The 22,610-nt window shown below is 51.2% G+C and overlaps 2 protein-coding genes across 6 annotated transcripts; one reads left to right on the top strand and one right to left on the bottom strand.

Annotated features, from left to right (window-relative positions):
* Positions 1 to 119: 119 nt before the first annotated feature.
* Positions 120 to 9,394, bottom strand: MBOAT7 (membrane bound acylglycerophosphatidylinositol O-acyltransferase MBOAT7). 2 transcript variants are annotated; one of them, XM_077130817.1, is made up of 8 exons: positions 9,216 to 9,394; positions 8,478 to 8,556; positions 8,249 to 8,378; positions 7,541 to 7,667; positions 5,830 to 5,989; positions 4,356 to 4,716; positions 2,893 to 3,069; positions 120 to 1,011 (listed from the first exon to the last, which is right to left on the bottom strand). In XM_077130817.1, the coding sequence occupies exons 2-8, from the start codon at positions 8,551 to 8,553 to the stop codon at positions 624 to 626; spliced, it is 1,419 nt and encodes a 472-aa protein (XP_076986932.1). In that variant the 5' UTR covers positions 8,554 to 8,556; positions 9,216 to 9,394; the 3' UTR covers positions 120 to 623. The 2 variants fall into 2 exon arrangements, with proteins under 2 accessions (XP_076986932.1, XP_076986931.1); XM_077130816.1 differs by lacking the exon at positions 9,216 to 9,394 and adding an exon at positions 9,092 to 9,171.
* A 105-nt stretch (positions 9,395 to 9,499) lies between these two features.
* Positions 9,500 to 15,307, top strand: TSEN34 (tRNA splicing endonuclease subunit 34). 4 transcript variants are annotated; one of them, XM_077130822.1, is made up of 5 exons: positions 9,500 to 9,725; positions 11,005 to 11,251; positions 11,578 to 11,821; positions 11,975 to 12,232; positions 14,806 to 15,307. In XM_077130822.1, exons 2-5 carry the CDS (start codon positions 11,009 to 11,011, stop codon positions 14,991 to 14,993), a joined length of 933 nt encoding a protein of 310 aa, XP_076986937.1. In that variant the 5' UTR covers positions 9,500 to 9,725; positions 11,005 to 11,008; the 3' UTR covers positions 14,994 to 15,307. The 4 variants fall into 4 exon arrangements, with proteins under 4 accessions (XP_076986937.1, XP_076986934.1, XP_076986933.1 ...); XM_077130819.1 differs by having other exon boundaries at positions 9,500 to 9,740; XM_077130818.1 differs by lacking the exon at positions 9,500 to 9,725 and adding an exon at positions 9,924 to 10,064.
* The last annotated feature ends 7,303 nt before the right edge of the window (positions 15,308 to 22,610 follow it).

Here is a 22,610-nt window from a genome sequence, read left to right as displayed (position 1 = left end):
TCCGTCTCCAGTGACACCTGGGCGGGGACTGCCCCAGGTGAAGGAGGGGCCTGCGGCTGGCCTCTTCCTGGCCAGCAGGTGGCCCGGAGAGGACACAGGACCCACAGACACGGACGCCAGTCTCCTGGGCAACACTTTATTGCAAAGGACTGAAACACCAACCCTGCCTCAGGCCAAGGGATGACAAGAGGATGATGGGGGCTTAGGGTCTTGGGGCGGCTCGGACAAAAGCTACATCAGCTGCCCAAGTCCAGTTCATCACATCCTGGATCTCCTTTGTGGCATGGAAGGTTAAGTTCCCTTTCACTTCTGAAATACTGATCAGATGAGATAAAATAGAGCAAGAGACCGGAGACAGCTCCTTACTCCATGCTGCACCTGCTGAAGATGGCAGGGAGCTCTGCAAACTGCTGGGCCAAAGGCTTCCCCTCTGGGCCTTCTCTTGATTTTACAGGTGAAACTGATCTTGAAGGCCCCAGTGTTGAGCCCAGTTGCAGGGAGAGCTCTGGGGCAGTGGTGCCCCCCATCCCTCCAGGATCCCAGCTCAGGTAAGGGCTTTCTGGGGAAGCAGACAGCAGCCCCACCTAGAGAATTCCCAGGCGGAAGTGGGCATGTGCCGCAGCCTACTCCTCCCTGCGCTGCTCTGGGGTGAGGCTGGGGGCCTGAGGGGCCGCCTTCGGCCGGCCAGGGCCGCCCCCACCCAGAGCCAGCCCCAGGCCCAGAGCCACCAGCACGACGACGTGGACACAGAAGTAGACGGAGGCCCAGTAGCGCAGCGTGGCCTCGAGCGAGAGCAGCACGAAGCCCATGCACATGTAGTCGTAGGCCCGCATCTTCAGGAACCAGTGCACCCAGTCCCAGGCCTTCTGGCCCTCCGGGCCCAGCCTCCACCGCAGGGCTGACTCCAGCCGCGCCTCGGCCGCCAGGCATGGCGGGATGGTCAGGAAGCTCAGGTAGTAGCCAGGCTGGAGGCCGTGCCAATAGGCGCTCAGCAGCATGGTCCAGGCGCTCCTGCGGGACCCCACTGGTCAGGAGCCAGGGCCGGGACCCCTCAGACCCGGGGGTGCAGGCCCCTGCCCCTCCCCCCTCAGACCCCGGGGGTGCAGGCCCCTGCCCCTCCCCCTCGGACCCAGGGGCCCCCCTTCCCTGGTTCCTGATGCTGAGGAGAGTACAGGCTTCTGCCTCCTTCAGGGACCCAGGAGCCCCCGGCCCCCCCCCCCAGCACCATCATCCCGACGTAGGCCTTCTACGTTAAGGATCTAAAGTTTGGTGTCCCAAGGCCCATCCTTTCAGAACCAAGTCCAGCTCCCCTGCCCGGTGGTGCTCGATGTGTGGGCCTGGTCCGGCGTCAGCACTGCCCAGGACCCTGTTAGCTGTGGAAATCCCCGGGCCCCAGGACAGCCCTGCTGCCTCAGACGCTCTGGGTGGGGCCCGGGAGAAAACGAGCTGTAACAAGTCCTCCAGGCGACCCTGGAGCAGGCTGAAGTCAGAACAGCAGCCACCAGCAGCCCCTGGCTGTGGCCCCTTCTTGTTTAGGGCCCAGGGATCAGGCAACTCCCTGCGAGGGCCTGCTGCACAGCCCAGGCAGCCCTCCTTCTGGAAGCTGGGATTTAGGAACCCTATCCCCTATCCTCCCCCAGGGCCCAGCAATCCTGGCTCCCGACTTGCTCCTCCTTCAGCGACTTGGGCACCTCCACGCCTTTCTCTCCAGGGACCCAGTTCACCCACTCCCAGTACCTGGGCCCCTGTCTCTTCCTCCCTTAAGGACCCAGCAGCATAGACTCGGAATCCCGAGCCTGGGACCCCCCTGCCTCATGGATCCAAAAGTCCAATTCCCCAGTGCCTGAAGACTGCAATCAGGCTGAGCCCCTCTCCCGCCTGAGACATAATAGCCACGTGCTCCACCTCACGCCCACCACAGGTCCAGCAGCTTCCCGCTGAGCCTGGGTGAGCCCCATCCTGCCCGAGGGCTTCACCTTTTCCCTGGGGCACAGGACGGTGCTGGAGATGAGACAACATAACCACAGACAAACGTGGCGCCTGATCCTTGGGGTGTATAGAACTTTCCCCTCTCTTTTTTTTTAGACCATTTCCTGGAAAACCCTACTGTTTGGGACCCGTTTCTCTGCTCCTCTGATATATACGCCAACCTCTGGAAGAGCTAAGCATGGTGGCCAGCAGTACCACCCAGGGATGTTTTAAGTGCTTGGAAGAATCTCTGCAACATAAACATCCAGGATAACAGAACCCCTGGCTCCCTTTCCTGGGAGCTGAGGCCAGCTGCTTGGCTTCGAGCTGTAGCCACCTGCTTGTCACAGGGGTAGTCGAGCAAACAGCACCTCTAGTTACGTCAGGACAGGTCTTCACATGTGAGAGCGCAAATGCAACAGCTTGTATCTGCTGGGCTGCTTGGTGGAGAATGGGTGCAATCTCTTTCTGCCTCGGCAGTCTTACCGGCCAAGCGTACTACTCTCTGGGTTAATACTTAATCAACAACAAAAGGGCTTTCTTTCACTGTGCACCACTGAGATAGTGGACCTGGCAAGGAGCCTAACCCCTGAGCCTCAGTTTCCTTGTCCTTAAAATGGGGGTAAGAGTTCCTAGATGCCAAGGCTGTAAAGGTAACAGCGTCTGGCACAAAGTCTCTGCTCAATAAATACCTGGTGAGGGAAAAGAACTGACAGCTGAGGAAAGTGAGGGGCCACCGAGCCCCTCTGTGGCTCCCCAGGAACGGTGAGGGCCAAGACTCAGGGAAGCCCGGCCCCTGACTTCACAGGCTCCGGACTCTCAGTATACAGACACAGGTTGTGTCTGTTGAATGAGGCTGGCTTTACAGATGGGGAAAGCGAGGCCTGGGACAGCACACCTGCGGGGAGGTTGGGCGGGGCTCACCTGAGCACGTAGCTGTGGAAGGGTGCACTCTTGTAGACGTACTGGGCCAGCCACCACTGCACCGTCATGTTCCAGTAGCGCATGCCTTCCCGCACCCGCATGCAGAAGTCCGTGCCATAGCAGTCGATGTTGCGGATGGTCTCGTAGTCATACTCCAGGGAAGCCGCCTTCTCGGGACTGGGGGTGGAGGGTGAGGGTGGGGAGACATGCAGCTCAGCTGAGCCCTCCCGGTGCCAGCTCCTGTCCCAGCCCCGGCTGCTCGGGGGTCTGGCCCCAGCTCTGCAGCTGTCGGACCTCCAGGGCAGCTGTGAGGGTGGCCCAGTTCACCACAGGTCCCCTCCTCTTGGTATTGGGCCTGCAATGGCCACAAGGAGCCTCAAAGGGTCCTTAGCAACCTAATGCTGTGCTGGTCTCAGATGCTAACAAAAGGCCCCTCCTTAGCAACCAAGCTAAGCACATTCAGGGAACCTCCAAGGTACCAGTCCTTTCTAAGCTGCTGGTAGCTAGGGAAGTATCATCCCCAACGCAGGGTGTTTCACAGCTGCTAAGGAGATGCTCTGTGCCCACATGACACCTCTGCGGTCTCCGTTGCTAGGGAAAGGGCATTACTTAGCAACGAGGCCCAGCACGTTTAGAAAAACTTCAGGGAAGGGCCTTTCCTGGTACTGATCCTGGTGGTGGGCTGAGAATGTCATCACCGCCGACACCCCAACCAGTGGGGAATATCCTTGGTCCACCTGAACCCTGGAGGTGTCTGATGAGCCACCCATTAGGGGGGTTAGAAAAGCCTTCTATTCCTGCCACATTTTCTGGGGGCCGACCTCTCCGGTGCCTGGAAATCAGCCCACTGTGACCATGCCAGGGGCAGTGAGTTTGCGGCAGGGGGCACTTCCCCAGCTGCAGAATGGCAACTGATGACAGCGAGGGGACGGCATGACCCCTGCCCCACCCGAGCCAACGGCAGAAGAAGGCTGGCAGTTGCTGCTCAGAGCACGGGGCAGGCCATTCCTGGTGGCTGAGCGGCCTCCCAGCAGCCAGGGCGGGTAGGGGCCTGTGGTAGGAAGGTGATATGTGGCTGCAGGGATGAGGTCCCTCCACCAGGGACACCCCTCCTCTGAAACAGGGCACCTGAGAGTCACTGGGTGGATGGGGTGCCATTACCGTAGCAACGGAGAGCAAGCCTGGTGGCAGGAGGGGCAGCCTGAGCTACCCCAGGGGTCTGCCTACTGGGGTGCCGCTTCCTTGGCCACAGAGGGGCAGCACCTGGCTGCTAAGACAACTTCCTCTTCCCAGGACAGGGAGCTGGCACTCCCAGAGGCACCAGCGGCAGGGGCAATGGCGGTGGTCAGCGGCCTGGGCGCCGGGGCGCTCAGCTGAGCACGGCGGCACCCCCGCCCCCAGCTCCCCGGGCGCCTCACTAAGGGCCTGGTGGGTCTTGGGGCGCCTCCCTCCCGCTGCCTGACCTGCTGGGGGGTGGGCATTGGAGGGTGGGGCCGCCCCCGGCCTGGGCTTTGGCGGCCACGGGGTAGGCCCCGAAGCCAGCGGCTATGCAGCCGCACTCGGCGGCAATCCAGGCCACGTAGAAGCGCATGCGGAAGGCGAAGAAGACGGGGACCATGTAGAAGAGGCGGGCGGGCAGCGGGCGGGCGTAGAAGGCGTCCTCGCGCACGGCCTCCAGCGGGAAGAGGTGTGAGGACAGCAGGAAGAGCAGGCCAAAGAGCGGGGCCGGCCAGGCGCGGCGCAGCAGGGGCCGCAGGCTGGGCACGGCTCCCGGGAAGGGCTGCTCCAGCCAGTCCAGGTAGGTGCGGTAGCGGAAGAACGGGCCTGTGCGGGGCAGGTGGGAGGTGGTCAGAGGCTGTGGCCCATGAGGGACGGGCAGCGGCATGGGGGATGGGGGGTCTGGGGCGGGCAGGAGAGACCAGCAGAGACCTACAGAGAGGGGGACAGTCCAGAGGGCAGGGGCTGAGACTTGGAGGGGAGCAAAAGGGACTCAGGGAAAGAGAGAGGGACAGAGAATTAGAGGGACAAAGACACCGAGGATGATGGAGCTGGAGACCCTGGAACAGACAGGGAGACACATACAAGAACCCAGGGAGCCGCAGGTGATCTGAAGACCCCGGTAAAGCAGCTGTCCATCTGAGCATGAGGGGCAGTGGGAAGAGCAGGGGGTGGCAGGACCGGTCCCCCGAGGCCTTGCAGGCCGAGGGTGACTTGGAGCTTTATCCTAAGTGCAAGCAGACACCACCACCATGACGAAGTGACCCCTCTGGCTGCTGAGTGGCCGGGGACAGCAGAGAGGCCACCATGGCAAAGGGGAGGTGCTTCTTGGGTTAGACGTGACAGTGACCTGCTCGAGGGAGGGGCAGTGGGGACAATGGAAGGTGTCTGTGTGTTCACAAAAGGCCACATGTCTAGAGTTCCGCTTACAAGAAATGTCCTGAACAGGTAGGCCACAGAGAGAGAAAGGGGTTCAGTGGTTGCCAAGGGCTGGGAAGAGGGGGAGTGAGAGGATTGGGGGGTGATGGCAAAGGGGTGGGATTTCTTTTTGGGTTGATGAAAACGTAAAATCAATTGTGGGCATGGATGCACCAGAGGCCTTTGACCTCAACACTTCAAGGGTAGATTCTATGGGACGTGAACACAAATGAGAAATATTTCCTTAGCATATATTGGTGTCCTAAGTTTGAATATTTGTTCTCTGGGCAGCAGAGACACCAAGTTTATCTATGGTCTCTCCCTGTGAGCTATGTAAGGAAATAAGCAATGTACCCTTTAGAAGGAAAACAGTCCCTGGCAGGTGGGACTCCGCACAAAAGCTCACCCTTGAAGCAGCACACGCCAGAATGGAGACAACGGGGCAGGTGGGAGACACGGAAAGAAGCCAACCCCGGGTGGCGTGGAGAGAGGAGGTGGCACAGAGGGGTCAGACCGTCTCACCTGTCATGATTCCCACGTAGCAGTAGCTGTAGCTCAGCGTCTCCATCAAGGAAGGGACGTCGGGCAGCAGCCCCATGGTGGGCCCTGTGCTGAAGCCCAGGGCCAGCTCCTTCCTCTGCGCCATGTGCAGGTCCTGGACTTCACTGGCCAGGCTCACCAGCTGGGAGGGAGGGGCGCGGGCAGGAGCCAGGTCAGCCCCGTCCCTTCCTCACACTCGTCTCCCTGGGTCACTTAGCAGCCTCCAGGAGCCCCAGCATCTAGGGTGCTGGAAGCGAGCACTGGGGGCACAGGCTGTCCTGCCCAGGCAGCTGGGAAGGTTCTGTGCCCTCCAGAGGCAGCTCTGGGCATTTCAACCCCCATATCAGGGCTTCTCAATGCCTCGGGCTAGTGGGCATTTCTCCCCAGCTCAGACCCGGCTCCTCCTCTCTCCTTCCTCTATACTTGCGCAGACCCCTGGCGTGAGCCACCACCCACACGTGGACCCCTCCCCAAGCTGCCATTTCTACCTGGGTGTCTATGGCTTGGGGAGCAGGATCTTTCTCGGTTCCTCACCTCAGGAGATGCTGCCATCATCCAACCAACTGCTCAGGCCAGAAGGCTTTCCTGTTCCCCGGACCCAGCCTGTGGGCTTGGCGTGCCCACCTCTTCCCACACCCACCCCAGGCTACGCATCTTCAGTCTGTCCTCACCCCTTCGTCTGTTCTCTCTCCCTGTGCACTGGCCCCAAGGCCAGCCCTGCATCTCCAGGTCTCCCTGGCCTCCAGCTTCCTGCTGGGTGGGCTTGATGGGGCTCCATTTGGGGCTGGGGAGAGCAGGGTTTTCATTCCCTCATGGGATCACGCTAGGCTGGCGGCTGGGCTGGCCCTGACCCTAAAAGGCTTCAGGGTGGCTCTCCTGCCGCTTTCTGCCTCCAGGCCCTACCAACTAACCTGCCCAGCCTCAGTGGGGAGAACCCTCCCATCTTGCCAGGTTATGCTTCAGTCTCTGCGTCCAGAGAACTTTTTAGACCTGGAAATCTTCTGGCAACAAACAAGCAAAAACCTCGAGGGGGCGCACATCTGGCCCCCCCACAGGAAGGTGACACGTGGCTGCCTTTTTCCCCTTGTTCTCTCAAGAAAGCACATCCGCCTGCCTCCTTACACAAATGCTGGCCCCCAAATCCTGAGAGGCTCCTCCTCCAGCTTCTCTCTGGCCTGCCAACTCCCACCTATCCACAAGCTCCCAGTTGAGACACCTGTTTGACTGCTCTTCAAGACTGCCGTGCTCTCTGATGTGTCCCGAGCCTTGCACATAGTACCTGCAAGGAACTCAGGGCTTCACAGTCTCCGCAGGTGGTTCTAACATGCACTAAGGGCCAGGCCTGGGCCTGCTGGTTCTGTGCCCTGATGCAAGGGCCTTCTCACAGAGCCAGCCTCTCTCCTTTGCAAAGTGTCTTGCTGCAAAGGTTCAAGGAGAACGAGCGGGTAAAGCATCTCGCCCAGCCGTGGGCACCAAATGGCACCCGATATCAGATCACTTGTGACAGCTCATCACCCCTTGAACAGCAAGAGGTGAAGTCTAACTCCCAAGGGCCTATGAGAGCTAAAACCACCCCAGGGGAGTGCTGGGGAATGCCTCTCCTGAAACCCCCACCAGTTGCAGGAGGGAGCTGTGGGGGTATAACCAGCTCACAGGGGAAGGTGGGAGGGAAGTGGGGGGCCCCATGTCTGACCTTCAGTGTCAGCAGCAGCTGGACGGCATTGGTGAAGGGCGTGGGGGTAGGTAGGCCCAGCAGGCCCAGCGCTCGGAAGAACAGGAGATAGGAGAAGGTCCAAGCGAGGGCCAGGGCGTGGCAGGAGCTGGGGCAGAGGCAGGAGACCAGCTGTGCTGGGGAGAAGGACCTCAGTCTCCACCTCCCCCAGATTCTAGCTATGAGGCCTCCTCCCTGCTCAGACACAGAAAACAGGGGAGGAAAGGAGAAAGAAGCAGTGGAGGGCAGAGAGAGACCAGAGGGAGAGAGGGATGGTGACGGAATGGAGAGGGGCACACGGAGATGCACCACAAGAGAGAAAGGAAAATGAGAAGGTGATAAGAGAGGCTTCAGGGTGAAGACCCCTCAATTCTTCATTTTTTCTTTACCTCCATGATGCAAAGCCCAAGATGAGAGAGAAAAAAACAGAAAATATTAACACAAATGGTGTATCTGAGGCAGGGACAGCAAACAAGAAACATCCTCTCCCCATCCCCCAAAGATGTGACTATAGAGGACTGGGAGAAAAACACTGATAAGACGCAGAAAAAGGCAAAAGAGGAAGAAAAGCAGATGAGACACGACCAGAGAGATAATCAAGAGGAATGGAGAGCTGAGGCAACAACTGAGAAAGGCCCGATAAGGAACCAGGTCGCTGTCTCCCTCCCCTCCCCTTCCCCATGCTCTCACCAGGGCTGGGCTTGAATGAGGGCCCAGGTCCCCAGGATGGTGACCAGAGAATGCAAGGTGTGGGGGCCACAGGTGAACAAGGTCAGCCCCAGGCCCACCGCTGCGGCCCCCCATCGTTTCAGCCCAGGTCCTGTGGGGAGAAGAGTGAGCAGAAACCTGGAACCTTCTAGGGGTCCCTGGCCAGGGGTCCCCTCTTTGTTTTCCACTGGGGGGAGGGAACCCGACTCACCAGCTTTCTTAAAGAGGAAGCCAATGGGGATGGAGATAAGAAGAACCACTAGATAGGTCCATTCTTCCGGCGACATGGTCTGGGGGAAGGGCACGCAGTGAAAACCCAGGAATCCAGCCTCCTAATCCCCAATTTTTCCAGAATTCTGGGGTCAGGGCTTCGGCTCCTCTCTCCGAAAACTCCAAACCTCCAGCGCTTGGATCCTTCGAGGATCCGGGAATCCAGCTCCCAGACGCCTTCTTTTGCGACCCCAGAAATCAAAGCCCCCCCTCTTTCCGCGGGGATCCCCCCTCCCTCCGCTCCTTCGAGAACCCAGAAACCCCTTTCCCTTGGAGCATTCAAGAATCCAGACCTCCCAGGTGTCTTCCCTTTCAAGGTTCCAGGAATCCAGGCTCCCCCTTTTCTCATTCAAGCCCAGCCCTCCCTTCTTTGTGAACCCAAGCATCCAGACCCCAGCCCTTCTTCGAGAGGACCCAGAATACCTGGGCCAACTCCTCTTCTGCGCCTCCGACCCCTCTCCTGCCCAGAGCCCACCGAGCAGGCGCCAGCCACGGGCGGTCAGGCCACCCGATGCTCCGCAGCGCCGCCGCCCCCGTCCACCCCGCCCCGCTCACCTGGGCCCCGGGCCCCGCTGGGACCCCGCACCACCTGGGTCCCGGCCCACACGGAAACCATCCCATCTGGGCACCCGGCCCTCCCGCCCACCTGACTCCGCCCCACCTGGCCCCCCCGCCCCACCTGGCGCCCGCCGCCCGCGACTCGGCCACGCCTCCCGCCAGCACGCCCCGCACTGCTCCCTCGGCTAGGGGCAGGCTCGCGACCACCGTGGCAGCCCGCGCAAGCAGGGAAGGAGCCGGGTCCACCGCTGGAGCGCGAGTCCACCCAGGCAGCCCGACTGCCGGAGCACTGCAGAGGGAACGCGGGGGCCGGGGCAACAGGCACGTCAAGGGCGGGGCCTCCGGCCGGAAAAAGGACGGAAACCGACCGAAACTGGGACGGAGGCGGGGCTTCAAGCTTCGGCTCACTTCGGGCAGAGTCGGGAGCTTCCGCTCACGGCTTGGGCGCGGGGCCACAAGCTTCGGCTCATTTCGGAGATAGTCGGGTATAGGCCCGGGTATAGAGATAGGAGGAGCTACCAGCTTCAAGCCTCTCTTTGGAGAGGGGGACGGGGCCGCAGACTCTGGCGACGCGAACAGGCGGGGATCCGGACACTCCGAAGGGGTGGGACGAACAGCATCCCGCCCCCAGGTGGGCGTGGCCAGGGTAATAAGCCGCGCGATCCTAACTTGCAGGACCGACGCGGAGACGTGACGCCGTGGGCGGAGGGAGGCCGCCTCGGAGGGGCGGGGTAGGACGTTTCGCCTGGAGGAAGGCGGGGCTCCGGGCTTCCCGCTTCGTGAGGTGGCGGGATGACGAAATCGGCGCGGGGGGTCGGCATGGGGGCGGGTGGGTGGAGAAAGCGGCGCGTGGCGCGCTACGTAGGGGGTGGCTCCGCCTGGACTGCGAGCTGGTGTCTCTGAGGTGGTGCTCTCGAGGGACGGTGTGGACATTCTGCGGGGGAGAAGGGACTGGCCCCTGAGAAGTGGGGTGAGCCCGCTCTAGTGTAGAACGGACGACGAGGCCTGAGGGGCGGGGCCGCCGGTGTGGCGTTCGGTCGCGGGGCGGGACCTGCCGAATTGGGAGACGTTAGCTATCGGAGGGGGCGGGGCTTCAGGCTTTGGGATTGACTGTAGCAGAGGACGCTTGCGTTCGGAAAAGGGCGGGGCTTCGGGATTGACACAGGCGAGAACGCCCGAACTCCTTGCGTTCGGACGGGGGCGGGGATTTGTATTCGGCCCAATCGAGAATGCCCGAGCGCCCAAACCTCTTGCGATCGAGAGCGAAAGGGTCTGTGGATTCGGCCGAGCCGAGGATGGCCGAACGCCGAACCACAGTGGTTCGGAAAGGGGAGGGACCAAGTTCCGAGGATTCCGAGGAGGGTGTGGCCTCGGGTTTCGCAGTGTCTATGCTGCGAGAACGCCGACATGGAGACGCTTCGGAAGCTTCCCGAGTGGGCGGGGCACTGGCTTTGGGAGGCCGACGGTTAACGGGGACGCCCGAAGGGAGACGCCCGCTTTGCGAAAGGCGTAAAATGGATATTTCGAGGGGGCGTGGCCGGGTCTTTGCGGAGGTGAGGCTAGCTGAGGTGCAGCAGCGCCGGCGAGGGCTCGGATGCTGACCGTGGGCTTCGAAGGCCCTTGCTTCGTGCGTCCGGAATCCTGAAGCGGCCCGAAGGCACGAGCCGAGCCCGATTGCTTGGGAAGGGGTGGGGCCTCGGGCGGCCGGAGGCCTGGCGGGATCGCCGAAGCCGGTGCCGGGCATGCGAAGAGGGTGGCGCGGCTTGGCCGTCGGCCCTCCATTGGTTGCGGGCGGTGCTCCGCCCAGGGGCGGGGCCTGGTGGGATTCGGAGGAGGTGGGTGCACCCGGGCGGCGGGCGGCCAGGACCCTGACACCTGCGGCCGTGACGGTTTCCCCCTGGCTCCCGCAGGAGGATGCTGGTGGTGGAGGTGGCGAATGGCCGCTCCCTGGTGTGGGGAGCCGAAGCAGTGCAGGCGCTGCGGGAGCGCCTGGGAGTGGGGGGCCGCACGGTGGGCGCCCTGCCCCGCGGCCCCCGCCAGAACTCGCGCCTGGGCCTCCCCCTGCTGCTGATGCCTGAGGAGGCGCGGCTCCTGGCCGAGATCGGCGCCGTGACCCTGGTCAGCGCCCCGCGCCCGGACCCCCGTCACCACGGCCTGGTAAGGGGCTGGGGGCGCCAAATTCCGGGTTCCCGAGGCGGGAGCGGAGGGAAGGGTGCGCGGTCTTGCAGAATATCGTGGGCAAAGGGGCTGCAGCCCCGACTCCGGGTCCCCCAGGCGGGAGGGGTGGATGTGCCGTCTTGGAAAATATCGTGGGCGAAGGGGCTGCAGCCCCGGCTCCGAGTCTCCCAGGCGGGATGGCGCCGGAAGCCCCGGGTTCTAGACACTGTGCGGGAAAGGGCCAGAAATTCAGGAGTCCTGGCTCCTTCAGAAATCAGGGAATGGAATGCCTGAATCCTGGGGTTCCAGTTAAGTTCACTCCTTAGGCTCTGGCATCATTCAAGCGCCAGCAAGAGCAGGGTTTCCAGGAGCAAAGCGCCTTGGCAGCGGAGGCCAGAGAGACTCGTCGACAGGAGCTTCTAGAGAAGATTGCCGAGGGCCAGGCTGCAAAGAAGCAGAAGCTTGAACAGGATTCAGGGGCTAGCGGGAGCCAGGAGGCTGGAGGGAGCCAAGCTGCCGCAGAGAATGCAGCCAGTACTAGCCGGGCTTCTGGAGAGAAAGAGGAAGCAGGTGAGGGGTGGGTTGGCGTCTAGGACCAGGGGAAGGAGGGGCTAGAGATCTTTTGGAAATGTTAATTGGGGGGTTTAGGGCCTGGGTCTCTACAGGAATGGAAAAACCTTGTTCCTTGGATTCACCAAATTGTCTTCTTTGTGCCTTCACCAGGTCCCTCCTCTCCCCAACCAGGGCCTTCCAATGGGGTAACCCCCTTGCCCAGGTCCGCTCTCCTTGTCCAGCTGGCCACTGCCAGGCCTCGCCCGGTCAAGGCTAGGCCTCTGGATTGGCGAGTCCAGTCCAAAGACTGGCCACATGCTGGCCGTCCAGCCCATGAGCTACGCTACAGCATCTACAGGGATCTCTGGGAGCGAGGCTTCTTCTTGAGTGCTGCTGGGAAGTTTGGGGGAGACTTCCTGGTCTATCCTGGTGAGTTTTGATTGGGACCCCTAGGTGCCACCCCTTGCCTCACTATCTCACCTTCCACGTTTATTCTACATTTCTCCTTTTGATCTCACTTCCTCTTTGTCCATGAAACCCCTGGAACATTTGTGGGCTCAGATTTGATTGAAGGGAAGTTTAGTAACTGTACTCAAACATTTGATTTGATCCAGAAGTTTCATTTAGAAATACTTACACATGTATAAAAAAATTCAGGAATGTTTACTGCAGCTTTCTTTATAATACTGAAAAATTGGAAGAGAACCAGTTTCTCAGACTGAAAGATTAAGTAGCTGACTTAGAAACTGAGGACACGATCCACAATCCCATTTTCCACAGATAACCATGGTTTAATCGTTTAGCTACTGTTTTTGGTAACTTGCATGTAAAAAAGATGGATTTTGGTTTGTAAAATGAATGTTCAGTTGATCCAACATGTACATGCAAACCCTAGTTCTTCTTTAAGCTCTAAGTTCAACTTAAAAATCTTAATTTTAGCAAATTTTTGGGGTGGAGGGGCGTTAGTTCATGTTTGACCCCATTTGCAAAAGAAGTTAAGTACTTTTAAGTATTATAAGTTGCATTTAAAAATGTAATATATTTTCCTTTTTAAGTTCAACAGTTTTCTGACTTGCCCAGTAGCATTAGTAAGATATAAATGGGTGTTTTAAATTCTCTTAGATGTGCCAACACTATTTATAAACTTATTATAACTTCAGGTTAAAGTAACCCGTTAAATCTATCAGCTGCTTATCACACATTTTAAACAGAACTGCAAGGCTGACCTATTAGTTCTAATAGGGCAATAATTCTAAACCAGTAAATGTTGAATATACCAGATACATGTAGGTTCCTTGTCCCCAAGGTAGTAGTAGTTAATATTTAAGGTCTGATTCTCTTCAGTATTTCTAAGTAATTCTAAATTTTCCTGAGGTTAAAAGATGCTAAGCCTCCAAGAAAACGATTTTGGGTTTAACATCTCAAGTATTTGACACTTTCTTCTCAGCTGGCTGAGGTACCCTAACGACTGGGAATGCACTTGGCTTCTGGCTGGATTCTTGCTGGAAACCTGACTGCCAGGCTGGACCTTGTTTTAAAGTTGCTGTGACTATCCTCTCAGATGGGATATCTCGCAGATTTGGCCTCTTAAATTTCTATTACTCACAAGTTAAACTTCTGTGTCATTCCCCACACAGGTGTCTACTTTACCTGCTCAAACTGTCTAATCTGGGGCAAACTACAAGTCCAATCTACCACCTGGTTTTGTAAATAACATTTTATTGGAAAATGGCCTTACCATTGGGTTATGTGTAGTCTCTGGCTGCTATTGTGCTTCAGTGGCAGGATTGAGTTTTTACCACATGGCCCCTGTTACAATTGTCACAGGAAAAGTTTGTTGACCCCATCATATTTTTATGTAAGAGTCACTTCTCATAGATGTTTACATGATACCCTTTTGAGCTCTTCATGGCTTTGTCTGATTTTGTGGTCATAGCTTGTAATGATAACAATAGCATATGCGGGTCTTCAGTACCTCATTTGAAATTTCCTGAAATTGGAAAAGTTCTAAAGCCAGAAGTGTTTTCAGTAATTTGGTGCCAGCGCTCATTTGGTGGCAAAACCTGACCTGAACTGACATGCGGTTAACTATGGTCATTGTCCCACCTGGAGTGATACAAATATCTTTAAAAATATTGATGTATGTAAGGGCAGGGTTCTGACCTAGAATGATCTGTGCGCCATGTTACCAAAAACTATGGAATCTGAAAACGCTTGGCCCACCTGTGAAGAGAAGTCTGCCACCACTTACTTGATGGGATTCTCTTAATTTTTTTTGTTCCCTCTTCTTTTTCCCTCTTCTTTTATATTCCTTCACTAGAGCCACAACTTATTACAGCTTCTTAAATGGTATTTCTTTTTTTTTAAATTTTTTATTAATTAAAAAAAAATTACAAGAAAGAAACACAAACATTTCCAACACATACACTCAGCAATTCACAATATCATCACATAGTTGTATATTCATTATCATGATCATTAAATGGTATTTCTTAAGTCTCTTATGGCTTTGACTTATTTCATGGTCCTGCTTCTTGGGTCATGACAATGACATGTCTAGTAATTTTTGTGTTTTTTTAAAAATAAGATTATACTATTCATGTTTGACAACTTGCCTCCTCCACCACTGTTCCTATCTCGTATCATTGATGTTTTACAAGTTGATAATTTTTTGTATAATGCTTAGTCTTATGAAGTACTATGGATATAACCAGCCTGTAGTTTGGGTGTTCCCATTTTTTAACAATTACGAAGTGACCATAATGTGAGCATTTTGTTAGATTTATTTTTGTGCCAATAGTAAGAAAAAAATTCTGGTAAGTAAAACTGCTGGTTCCAAGGATATCTGTTTTAAATCTTTGGTAGTGGTTGCTGAAACATTCTCTGGTCTCCTAACGATGGATGCATCAGTGCCTTCCAGTCCTCTGTCACCACAGCCTGCCACAGTAAAAATCTTTTCTCTACCCTTTGGTTTAGCCTGCCTATCTCTATCTCTATCCCAGGAGACCCGCTGCGTTTCCATGCCCACTACATTGCTCAGTGCTGGGCTGCTGGGGACCCCATCCCACTCCAGGACCTGGTTTCTGCTGGCCGACTCGGAACCAGCGTCAGAAAGACCCTGCTCCTCTGTTCTCCACAGCCTGATGGTAAGGTGGTCTACACCTCCCTGCAGTGGGCCAGCCTGCAGTGAACTCCAGAGCCAGGGAGGATGTGGCTGTGTCTGCGGCAAGAGTCTTTCTAGGCGTTCCCACACTCATCTCTGCGTGGGAGGCTCGGACACCCTCCTTCCCCTCTCCACGGTTAGTTTTCGATTCCAGGTTTAAACACTACGTCCTTCTTATGTCCCCCGCTGTTTCAAAGCACTTGTTTGCTTTGTTTTTGTAGTTCTCTGTTTCCAGCTGTTTCTTAAACTGCGAGCTTTTTGAGAGTGAGGACTGGGTTTGATTCTCTCTGTTTTCCACAGGGCCTAGCTCCAGGGAGGAATCAATAAACTCGTTGAATAAATGTCGTTTATGATTTTAATCTTTACCATAACCCAGGGAATTGTGAGTGTTTCGTCTCACAATTACACAGATGCTTATACAGATGAAAGGCCTGGAGGAGGAGAGATGACTTGCCGTGGTCATGGAGCTAGTAGGTGACCCAGCTGAGGTGCAAAACCAGGCTGTCTGACTCCTGAGTCTCAACACCTTCCTCTGCACAAAACTTCCTATTTGTAAAGCTTTAATGAAGCATTTCAGATGTATCCAAAGGTATAAATAAAGTGTAGCATAAGGGTGCACGGGTGGTTCAGTGGTAGAATGCTTGCCTGCCATGTGGGAAACCTGGGTTCAATTCCTGGACCATGCACCCCCAACTCCCACCCCCCCCCCCCCAAAAAAAAAACACATATGAAGGAAAGAAGGGAGTGAGTGCTGTAATTTTAGAGCGGGAGTTTGGAGTGGGAGAGAAGAGCTACGGGAGAGCCCCTTGGGCCTCTGGGGTGCTGGCAGTATTCTTGGCTAGTGTGGTATTTGTTCAGGTGTGTGTCCGGTAATTATTAGTTTTTAAATGAAAATGAGCTTTATTACATCAAGTAATAAATGCATGCAAAGATGCTAACAGTTTTAGTCATTTTTTTTCTGACATTTTGATCAACTTACAAGAAACACCTGAAATTTACAGCGTCTCAGCATGAAAATTTTCGGGAGTCCTTGTTAGGGGTAATAGATGCTCTTTGTAGGTTGTTTCTTCTTCTGTATTTATAATTTGCGCACTTTTGAATTTACTTCAGAGCACTAAGAGTGATGCAAATGCTAAAGCAAAAACGAAGTTATATTAAGCAGAATCTACACTGGACTTCCAAATTGGGACTGGTAACTAAGTAAAGCGTCCTGTCAGTATTTACTAAAAATAGAATGCTGAGTTGAATGAGCTTATGAAAAGGAATAAAGAACAATTTATGTTAACATAAATGTACTCAAAAGAGAAGATGAAAATGAGATACTGGTATTTTGGAACCACACTACAGTTTGATGATAGGTAACTTATCCATTTTTTTAAATCAGTGCTTAAGGAAAAAAAAAAGAAAACCCAGCTTCTTCCTATTTAAAACACAAATCTTTTTATTTTATAAGTCAAATTTTTAAATATTTTTATTATAAACAACAAACATACAAACATTCTTGACATCCAGTAAGTCAATTTTATACATTTCCTTTCATTTTGTTACTGAAATGAAAATGTTTTTATTGTAAGTTATAACATATATAGAGAGCAAAGAAAGAAAAAAAGCAATAGTTTTCAAAGCGCACTTCAACAAGGAGTTACAGAACAGAACCCAGAGTTAGTCATGGGCTACCATTCCACCATCTTAGATTTTGTCTTCTAGCTGCTCCAAAACACTTGAGGCTGGAAGTATAAATACAGTGATTTAGCAACCATACTTGTTTGTTAAATTCCATTTTTTCTCTATTACACCTCTTCCTTCTCCTTTAATCCTTCTCCCAATCTGTAGGGATCTTTGGGTAATGCCCATTCTAACTTTTTCATTTGAGAAGTGCACACTAAAAGATAGACAGATGATAATTTTGGAGAGGCTGGTCCCCCTGAGTTTCAGGATTTATCTGATCTAGGGACCCTCTGGGAATCATGTTCCAGGAAGGCAGACCTAGTGCACGAAACCTTTATAAAGTCTCAGTTCAAGTCCTAGCTTTTCTCAAGAGTCAACAGGAGTGATATTGATTTGGATTTAGCACACCATGGCGATTAGCACTATCAGAGATTAAATTTTATTTTATTTGCAGAACCCACAGATAACAACAATCTTATCTGATGATAGAATCCTGACATGTAAAACACAAATCTTAATCAACTGCAAAATCTCTTCTCAGGCTTAAAGTCTAGCTTCAGATTCTGCAGAACCATGGGAACGAAATGGGGAGAAGTAAAAACGAACTGTTCACAATTTCATCTGAACAGGGACAATGAGCTCTATAACGTCATTTTGCAAAAATATGGAAAGCCTCCAAAGGTAACAGGGCAGCCTAGGGTATGGCATCCCGTTTGGTTTCAGCCTGAGGGATGCCTCGTTGCCTTTGCGTTGTACTCCTGCTCCCCACATGGGTGGATATGATCTTTGGCCAGCAGCCCAGCTTACTAGCTTTGGGGTACATGGCTGTTCCCAGTTTTCTGGGGGTAGCCCTGGGATGGCGGCCCATAGTCACTCAGCAGCTGGCAGCACCGTGAGGACGTTGTCCTGTTGGTGGAAGGAGAGCGCATGCTTCCAGCTGCACTGAGGGAGGTGGCGGGCGTGTGTACAATTAAGTTCAGTTTGTAAGATAGTCAGGGGCTATAGCAACAAGCCTGCATCCCTGTCCCTCTGCCCATATTCCCATCCCTGCACCTGTGTCCGCATCCCTGCATCCTGTCCCTGTGCCTGCGTCCCCGTCCCCGCACTTACATCCCCATCCTTGCACCCATGTCCCCGCCCTGCATCCACCTCCTCATCCCTGCATCTCCAGCTCTGTGCCCGTGTCCCCATCCCTGCACCTGCGTCCCTGTCCCTGTCCCTGCACCCATGTCCCTATCCCTGGGACCCTGTCCCTGTAGCCATGTCTCCATCCCTGCATCCCCATTCCTGCACCCATGTCTCTGTCCATTCCTGTCCAGTCCCTGTGTCTGTGTTCCTGTACCCATGACCCTGTGCCTTTCCCTGCTCTCACATATCTGTCCCTGTGCCTACTTCTTCGTCCGTGTGGTTTGTTATTGGTGACTCAGGCCACACTGTCAGATATGGCCCTTGGTAATTATTTGTGATTCTGTATATATTTTAGACCCTTTTTTTATATGTGTCTATTTAATAAATATTACAAAAGGTAAAACACATGTACATATATACCCACTTCCTGTTTAAGAAATAGCCAGAACGTTACCTATACCAACTTCCACCATTTATGTGCATATCCAAACGATATGTGGTTTTGTCTTGTCAGCAGTGGTTTTGTTAATGTAATACACTCAGGGTAAAAATTTTGGAGCTAAAAATCTCTACTTTTGGTCCCTCAGTTTTTCACCTCCTGTGTTACATTTAGATAGGAATGGAATCTGTTAGGTTGATATTACTACGTTTGTCAGACAGTCCTGTGGGAAGAAATCTAAAATAGGACTTTTAATTATTTGTTACTAGCAATTAATGTATGTTATTTATGGAGACATGGAGTTAGAATATGGTTCTGAACCTTTTAGATACACGACACTTTTTTTTTTAATAACAAATATTTTTAAATGGTCCCTTTACGTTAAGTGGGATTTCTAAGCAACATAACATCCCTCTCAGATACTGGAGGACATAATGAAGTGAATTGGATCCTTTTATCTGTGTACATAGAATTGCTTTCAATGCAGTAGAAAGAAGTGCAAGTGATACAAGTATATTGTATTGACAACTCAAATTTCACCATTGTTCACCATTGGTGAGATAATTTTTGAAAAGGCTAGATAATTGTTGATAAGGTGAAGTAAACAAAATCCATTATCCCACAATGTTATTTATGGATTGAATTGTGTCCTCCCCAAAAGGCATGTTCCCTAGACCTGTGAATGTGACCTTATTTGGAAATAGATCTTTGAAAATGCTGTTAGTTAAAATGAGGCCAAATTGGATTAAATTGGGTTCTCATCCAGTACAACTAGTGACTTTATAAGGAGAGAGGAAACACAGACACAGGGGAGAAGGCCATGTGACAACTGAGGCAGAGTGAAACCCTGGGATTGCTGGCAAACCATCAGAGGCTAGGGAGAGAGAAGGGAGGATTCTCTGCTATGAGTTTCAGACATATGGCTTCCAGAATTATGAGAATAAGTTTCTGTTTCAAGGTATCTAGTTTGAGGTAATTTGTTATGGCAGCCCTAGGAAATTAATGCTCTTACTAAGCACACAAGTTGCATTCCTGGAAAATCCAATGATATTAAATCAGTGCAAAATCTATTTTATACAGTTACCTTTCAAAGGAGATATGTCCTGAATAGTCTGGTGGTCTGTTAAAAGTCATATGGGACCCAGAACACATCTTCACATGGGAGACTATCCTGTGCCCACTGAATTCTATAGTGCACCCGAAGCATTGGGACAAGCACAGTGGCTCCCTCAGATTTCCAAAATGTCCCCTCGTGCATGATGCTGTTCTTACTTGAGAACCAAATTAAACTCAGGTTGGGGTTAATCCTGATGATATTTTCTTGAGAACAGGTGAATAAATTCAGTTTCCCATAGGCATCTAACACAGTCTCCTATAACTGAAAGTAAGCAAGCATGACTGTCCCAAACATGTGGACAACATGTTTGTAAGAAATCTTACATTTCCAGATCAAGCCTTAGGAGTTGACTGTAGGCTATTACCAAAAGGGTCCTTGCCAGTAAAATGAACTGGATAGAATCTCAATTTCCTGATGACAATGCAGAGCAAGTGTAATTTTTTAAAAAAATCTTAAAAAAAAATAACAAAGAAACACAAACATTCTTTTTTTTTTTAATTTATTAAAAAAATTTAACAAACGAAATATTAACAGATAATCAGTAATTCACAATATAGTCACTTACTTGCATATTCATCATTCCTTAGAACATTTGCATCCATTCAGAAAAGAAATAAAAAGACAAAAGAAAAAGAAATAAAAAGAAAACAGAAAAAAAAAAGATTATACCTACTATACCCCTTACCCCTCACTTTCACTGATCACTAGCATTTCAAACTAAATTTATTTTAACATTTTCCCCCCATTATTTATTTATTTATTTATTTAAATTTATTTATTAAAAAATTAAGAAACCAAATAAAACATCAGCATATATAATCAGCAATTCACAATATCATCACTTAGTTGCATATTCATCATTTCTTAGGACATTTGCATTAATTCAGAAAAAGAAAAGGACAATAGAAAAAGAAATAAAACGAACACAGGAAAGAAAAAAAAAGATTGTACCTACCATACCCCTTACCCCTTGCTTTCATTGATCACTAGCATTTCAAACTAAATTTATTTTAGCATTTGTTCCCCCTATTATTTATTTTTATTCCATATATTCTACTCATTTGTTGACAAGGTAGATAAAAGGAGCATCAGACACAAGGTTTTCACAATCACACAGTCACATTGTGAAAGCTATGTCATTATTCAATCATCCTCAAGAAATATGGCTACTGGAACACAGCTCTGTATTTCCCTCCAGCCTCTCCATTACATATTGAATAACAAGGTGATATCTACTCAATGAGTAAGAGTAACCTCCAGGATAACCTCTGGACTCTGTTTGGAATCTCTCAGCCATTGCCACTTTGTCTCATTTCACACAAGGTTTTCTCAATGCCTTGATGCTGAGTCTCAGCTCATTCTAGGGTTTTTCTCAATCCCTTGATGCTGAGTCTCAGCTCAGTCTAGGATTTCTGTCCCACGTTGCCAGGAAGGTCCACACCCCTGGGAATCATGTCCCATGTAGACAGGTGGAGGGTGGAGAGATTGCTTGTTGTGTTGGCTGGAGGGAGAGGCCACATCTGAGCAACAAAAGAGGCTCTCTTGGGGGTGACTCTTAGGCCTAAATTTTAAGTAGACTTGACCAATCCTTTGTGGGGTTAAGTTTCATTTGAACAAACCCCAAGACTCGGGGCTCAGCCTATAGCTCTGGTTGTCCACACTGCTTGTGAGAATATCAAGAATTCAACTTGGGGAAGTTGAATTTCTCCCTGTTCTCACCATTCCCCAAAGGGGGCTTTGCAAATACTTTTCCACTCACTGATTGAATCACTCTGGGATTCATCAGGGCATCACCTGGACAAACCAAAAAAATCTCATGTCCTGCCTGAGATTCCAAATACTTATGGTGTTCAATCAAACTATCTACATAAGTTATATTAGGAAATGCACTAGTCAAAATATAAATTTTGTACCAAATAAACATTTTTTGCTTTAGTCTCACACATAAAGTGAGATTTTAAAATATTAATTACCATCTATTTTCAGCACCCTGCAGTAATGACATTCCTTTGTTCTTCCTTATTCAAAAACATTTTAAAATTTTGTACATTTAGTCACTATTATTATACACTCTATACATTCCTAGATTATACCATCTCAATCTTTAACCTCTATCTTTCTTTCTGATTTCATTTATGCCCCAGCCCTCCTCCCTCTATCATTCTCACATGCAGCTTCATTCAGTGTTTTAATATAATTGTATTACAGTTAGGTAGTATTGAACTGTCCATTTCTGAGTTTTTGTATTCAGTCCTGTTGCACAGTCTGTATCCCTTCAGCTCCAATTACCCGATATCTTACCCTATTTCTATCTCCTGATGGTCTCTGTTACCAACGAAATATTCCAAGTTTATTCACTAATGTCAGTTCATATCAGTGAGACCATACAGTATTTGTCCTTTTGTTTCTGGCTAATCATACTCAGCATAATGTTCTCAAGGTCCATCCATGTTGTTACATACTTCATAACTTTATTCTGTCTTAAAGCTGCTTAATATTCCATCGTATGTATATACCACAGTTTGTTTAGCCACTCGTCTGTTGATGGACGTTTTGGCTGTTTCCATCTCCTTGCAATTGTAAATAATGCTGCTATAAACATTGGTGTGCAAATGTCCGTTTGTGTCTTTGCCCTTATATCCTTTGAGTACATACCTAGCAATGGTATTGCCGGGTCATATGGCAATTCTACATTCAGCTTTTTGAGGAACCACCAAACTGCCTTCCACAGTGGTTGCACCATTTGACATTCCCACCAACAGTGAATAACTGTGTCTCTTTCTCCACATCCTCTCCAGCGCTTGTCATTTTCTGTTTTGTTGATAATGGCCATTCTGGTGGGTGTGAGATGGTATCTCATTGTGGTTTTGATTTGCATTTCTCTAATGGCCAGGGAAGTTGAGCATCTCTTCATGTGCCTTTTGGCCATTTGTAGTTCCTCTTCTGAGAAGTGTCTGTTCAAGTCTTTTTCCCATTTTGTAATTGGATTGGCTGTCTTTTTGTTGTTGAGTTGAACACTCTCTTTATAAATTCTGGATACTAGACCTTTATCTGATATGTCATTTCCAAATATTGTCTCCCATAGTGTAGGCTGTCATTTTACTTTCTTGATGAAGTTCTTTGATGCACAAAAGTGTTTTTTTGAGGAGTTCCCATTTCTTCCTTTCTTTCTTCAGTGCTTTTGCTTTGGGTGTAAGGTCTATAAAACCGCTTCCAAGTATAAGATTTATAAGATATTTCCCTACATTTTCCTCTGTTTTATGGTCTTAGACCTAATGTTTAGATCTTTGAT

The sequence above is a fragment of the Tamandua tetradactyla genome, chromosome 16, assembly GCF_023851605.1.
Source record: "Tamandua tetradactyla isolate mTamTet1 chromosome 16, mTamTet1.pri, whole genome shotgun sequence".
Classification (NCBI taxonomy): Eukaryota; Metazoa; Chordata; class Mammalia; order Pilosa; family Myrmecophagidae; genus Tamandua; species Tamandua tetradactyla.
This window is presented reverse-complemented; position numbering and strand designations above follow the sequence as displayed.

Bases quoted from the DNA above. Each gene is read 5' to 3' on its own strand.
- MBOAT7 (XM_077130816.1), bottom strand. From the start codon at position 9,157: ATGGGATGGTTTCCGTGTGGGCCGGGACCCAGGTGGTGCGGGGTCCCA. The intron at 8,557-9,091 runs GTGAGCGGGGCG...CCCTTCCCCCAG, and splicing joins CAGCGGGGCCCGGGGCCCAG to ACCATGTCGCCGGAAGAATG. The intron at 8,379-8,477 runs GTGAGTCGGGTT...TTCTCCCCACAG, and splicing joins CTTCCTCTTTAAGAAAGCTG to GACCTGGGCTGAAACGATGG.
- TSEN34 (XM_077130822.1), top strand. From the start codon at position 11,009: ATGCTGGTGGTGGAGGTGGCGAATGGCCGCTCCCTGGTGTGGGGAGCC. The intron at 11,822-11,974 runs GTGAGGGGTGGG...TGCCTTCACCAG, and splicing joins TGGAGAGAAAGAGGAAGCAG to GTCCCTCCTCTCCCCAACCA. The intron at 12,233-14,805 runs GTGAGTTTTGAT...TCTCTATCCCAG, and splicing joins AGACTTCCTGGTCTATCCTG to GAGACCCGCTGCGTTTCCAT.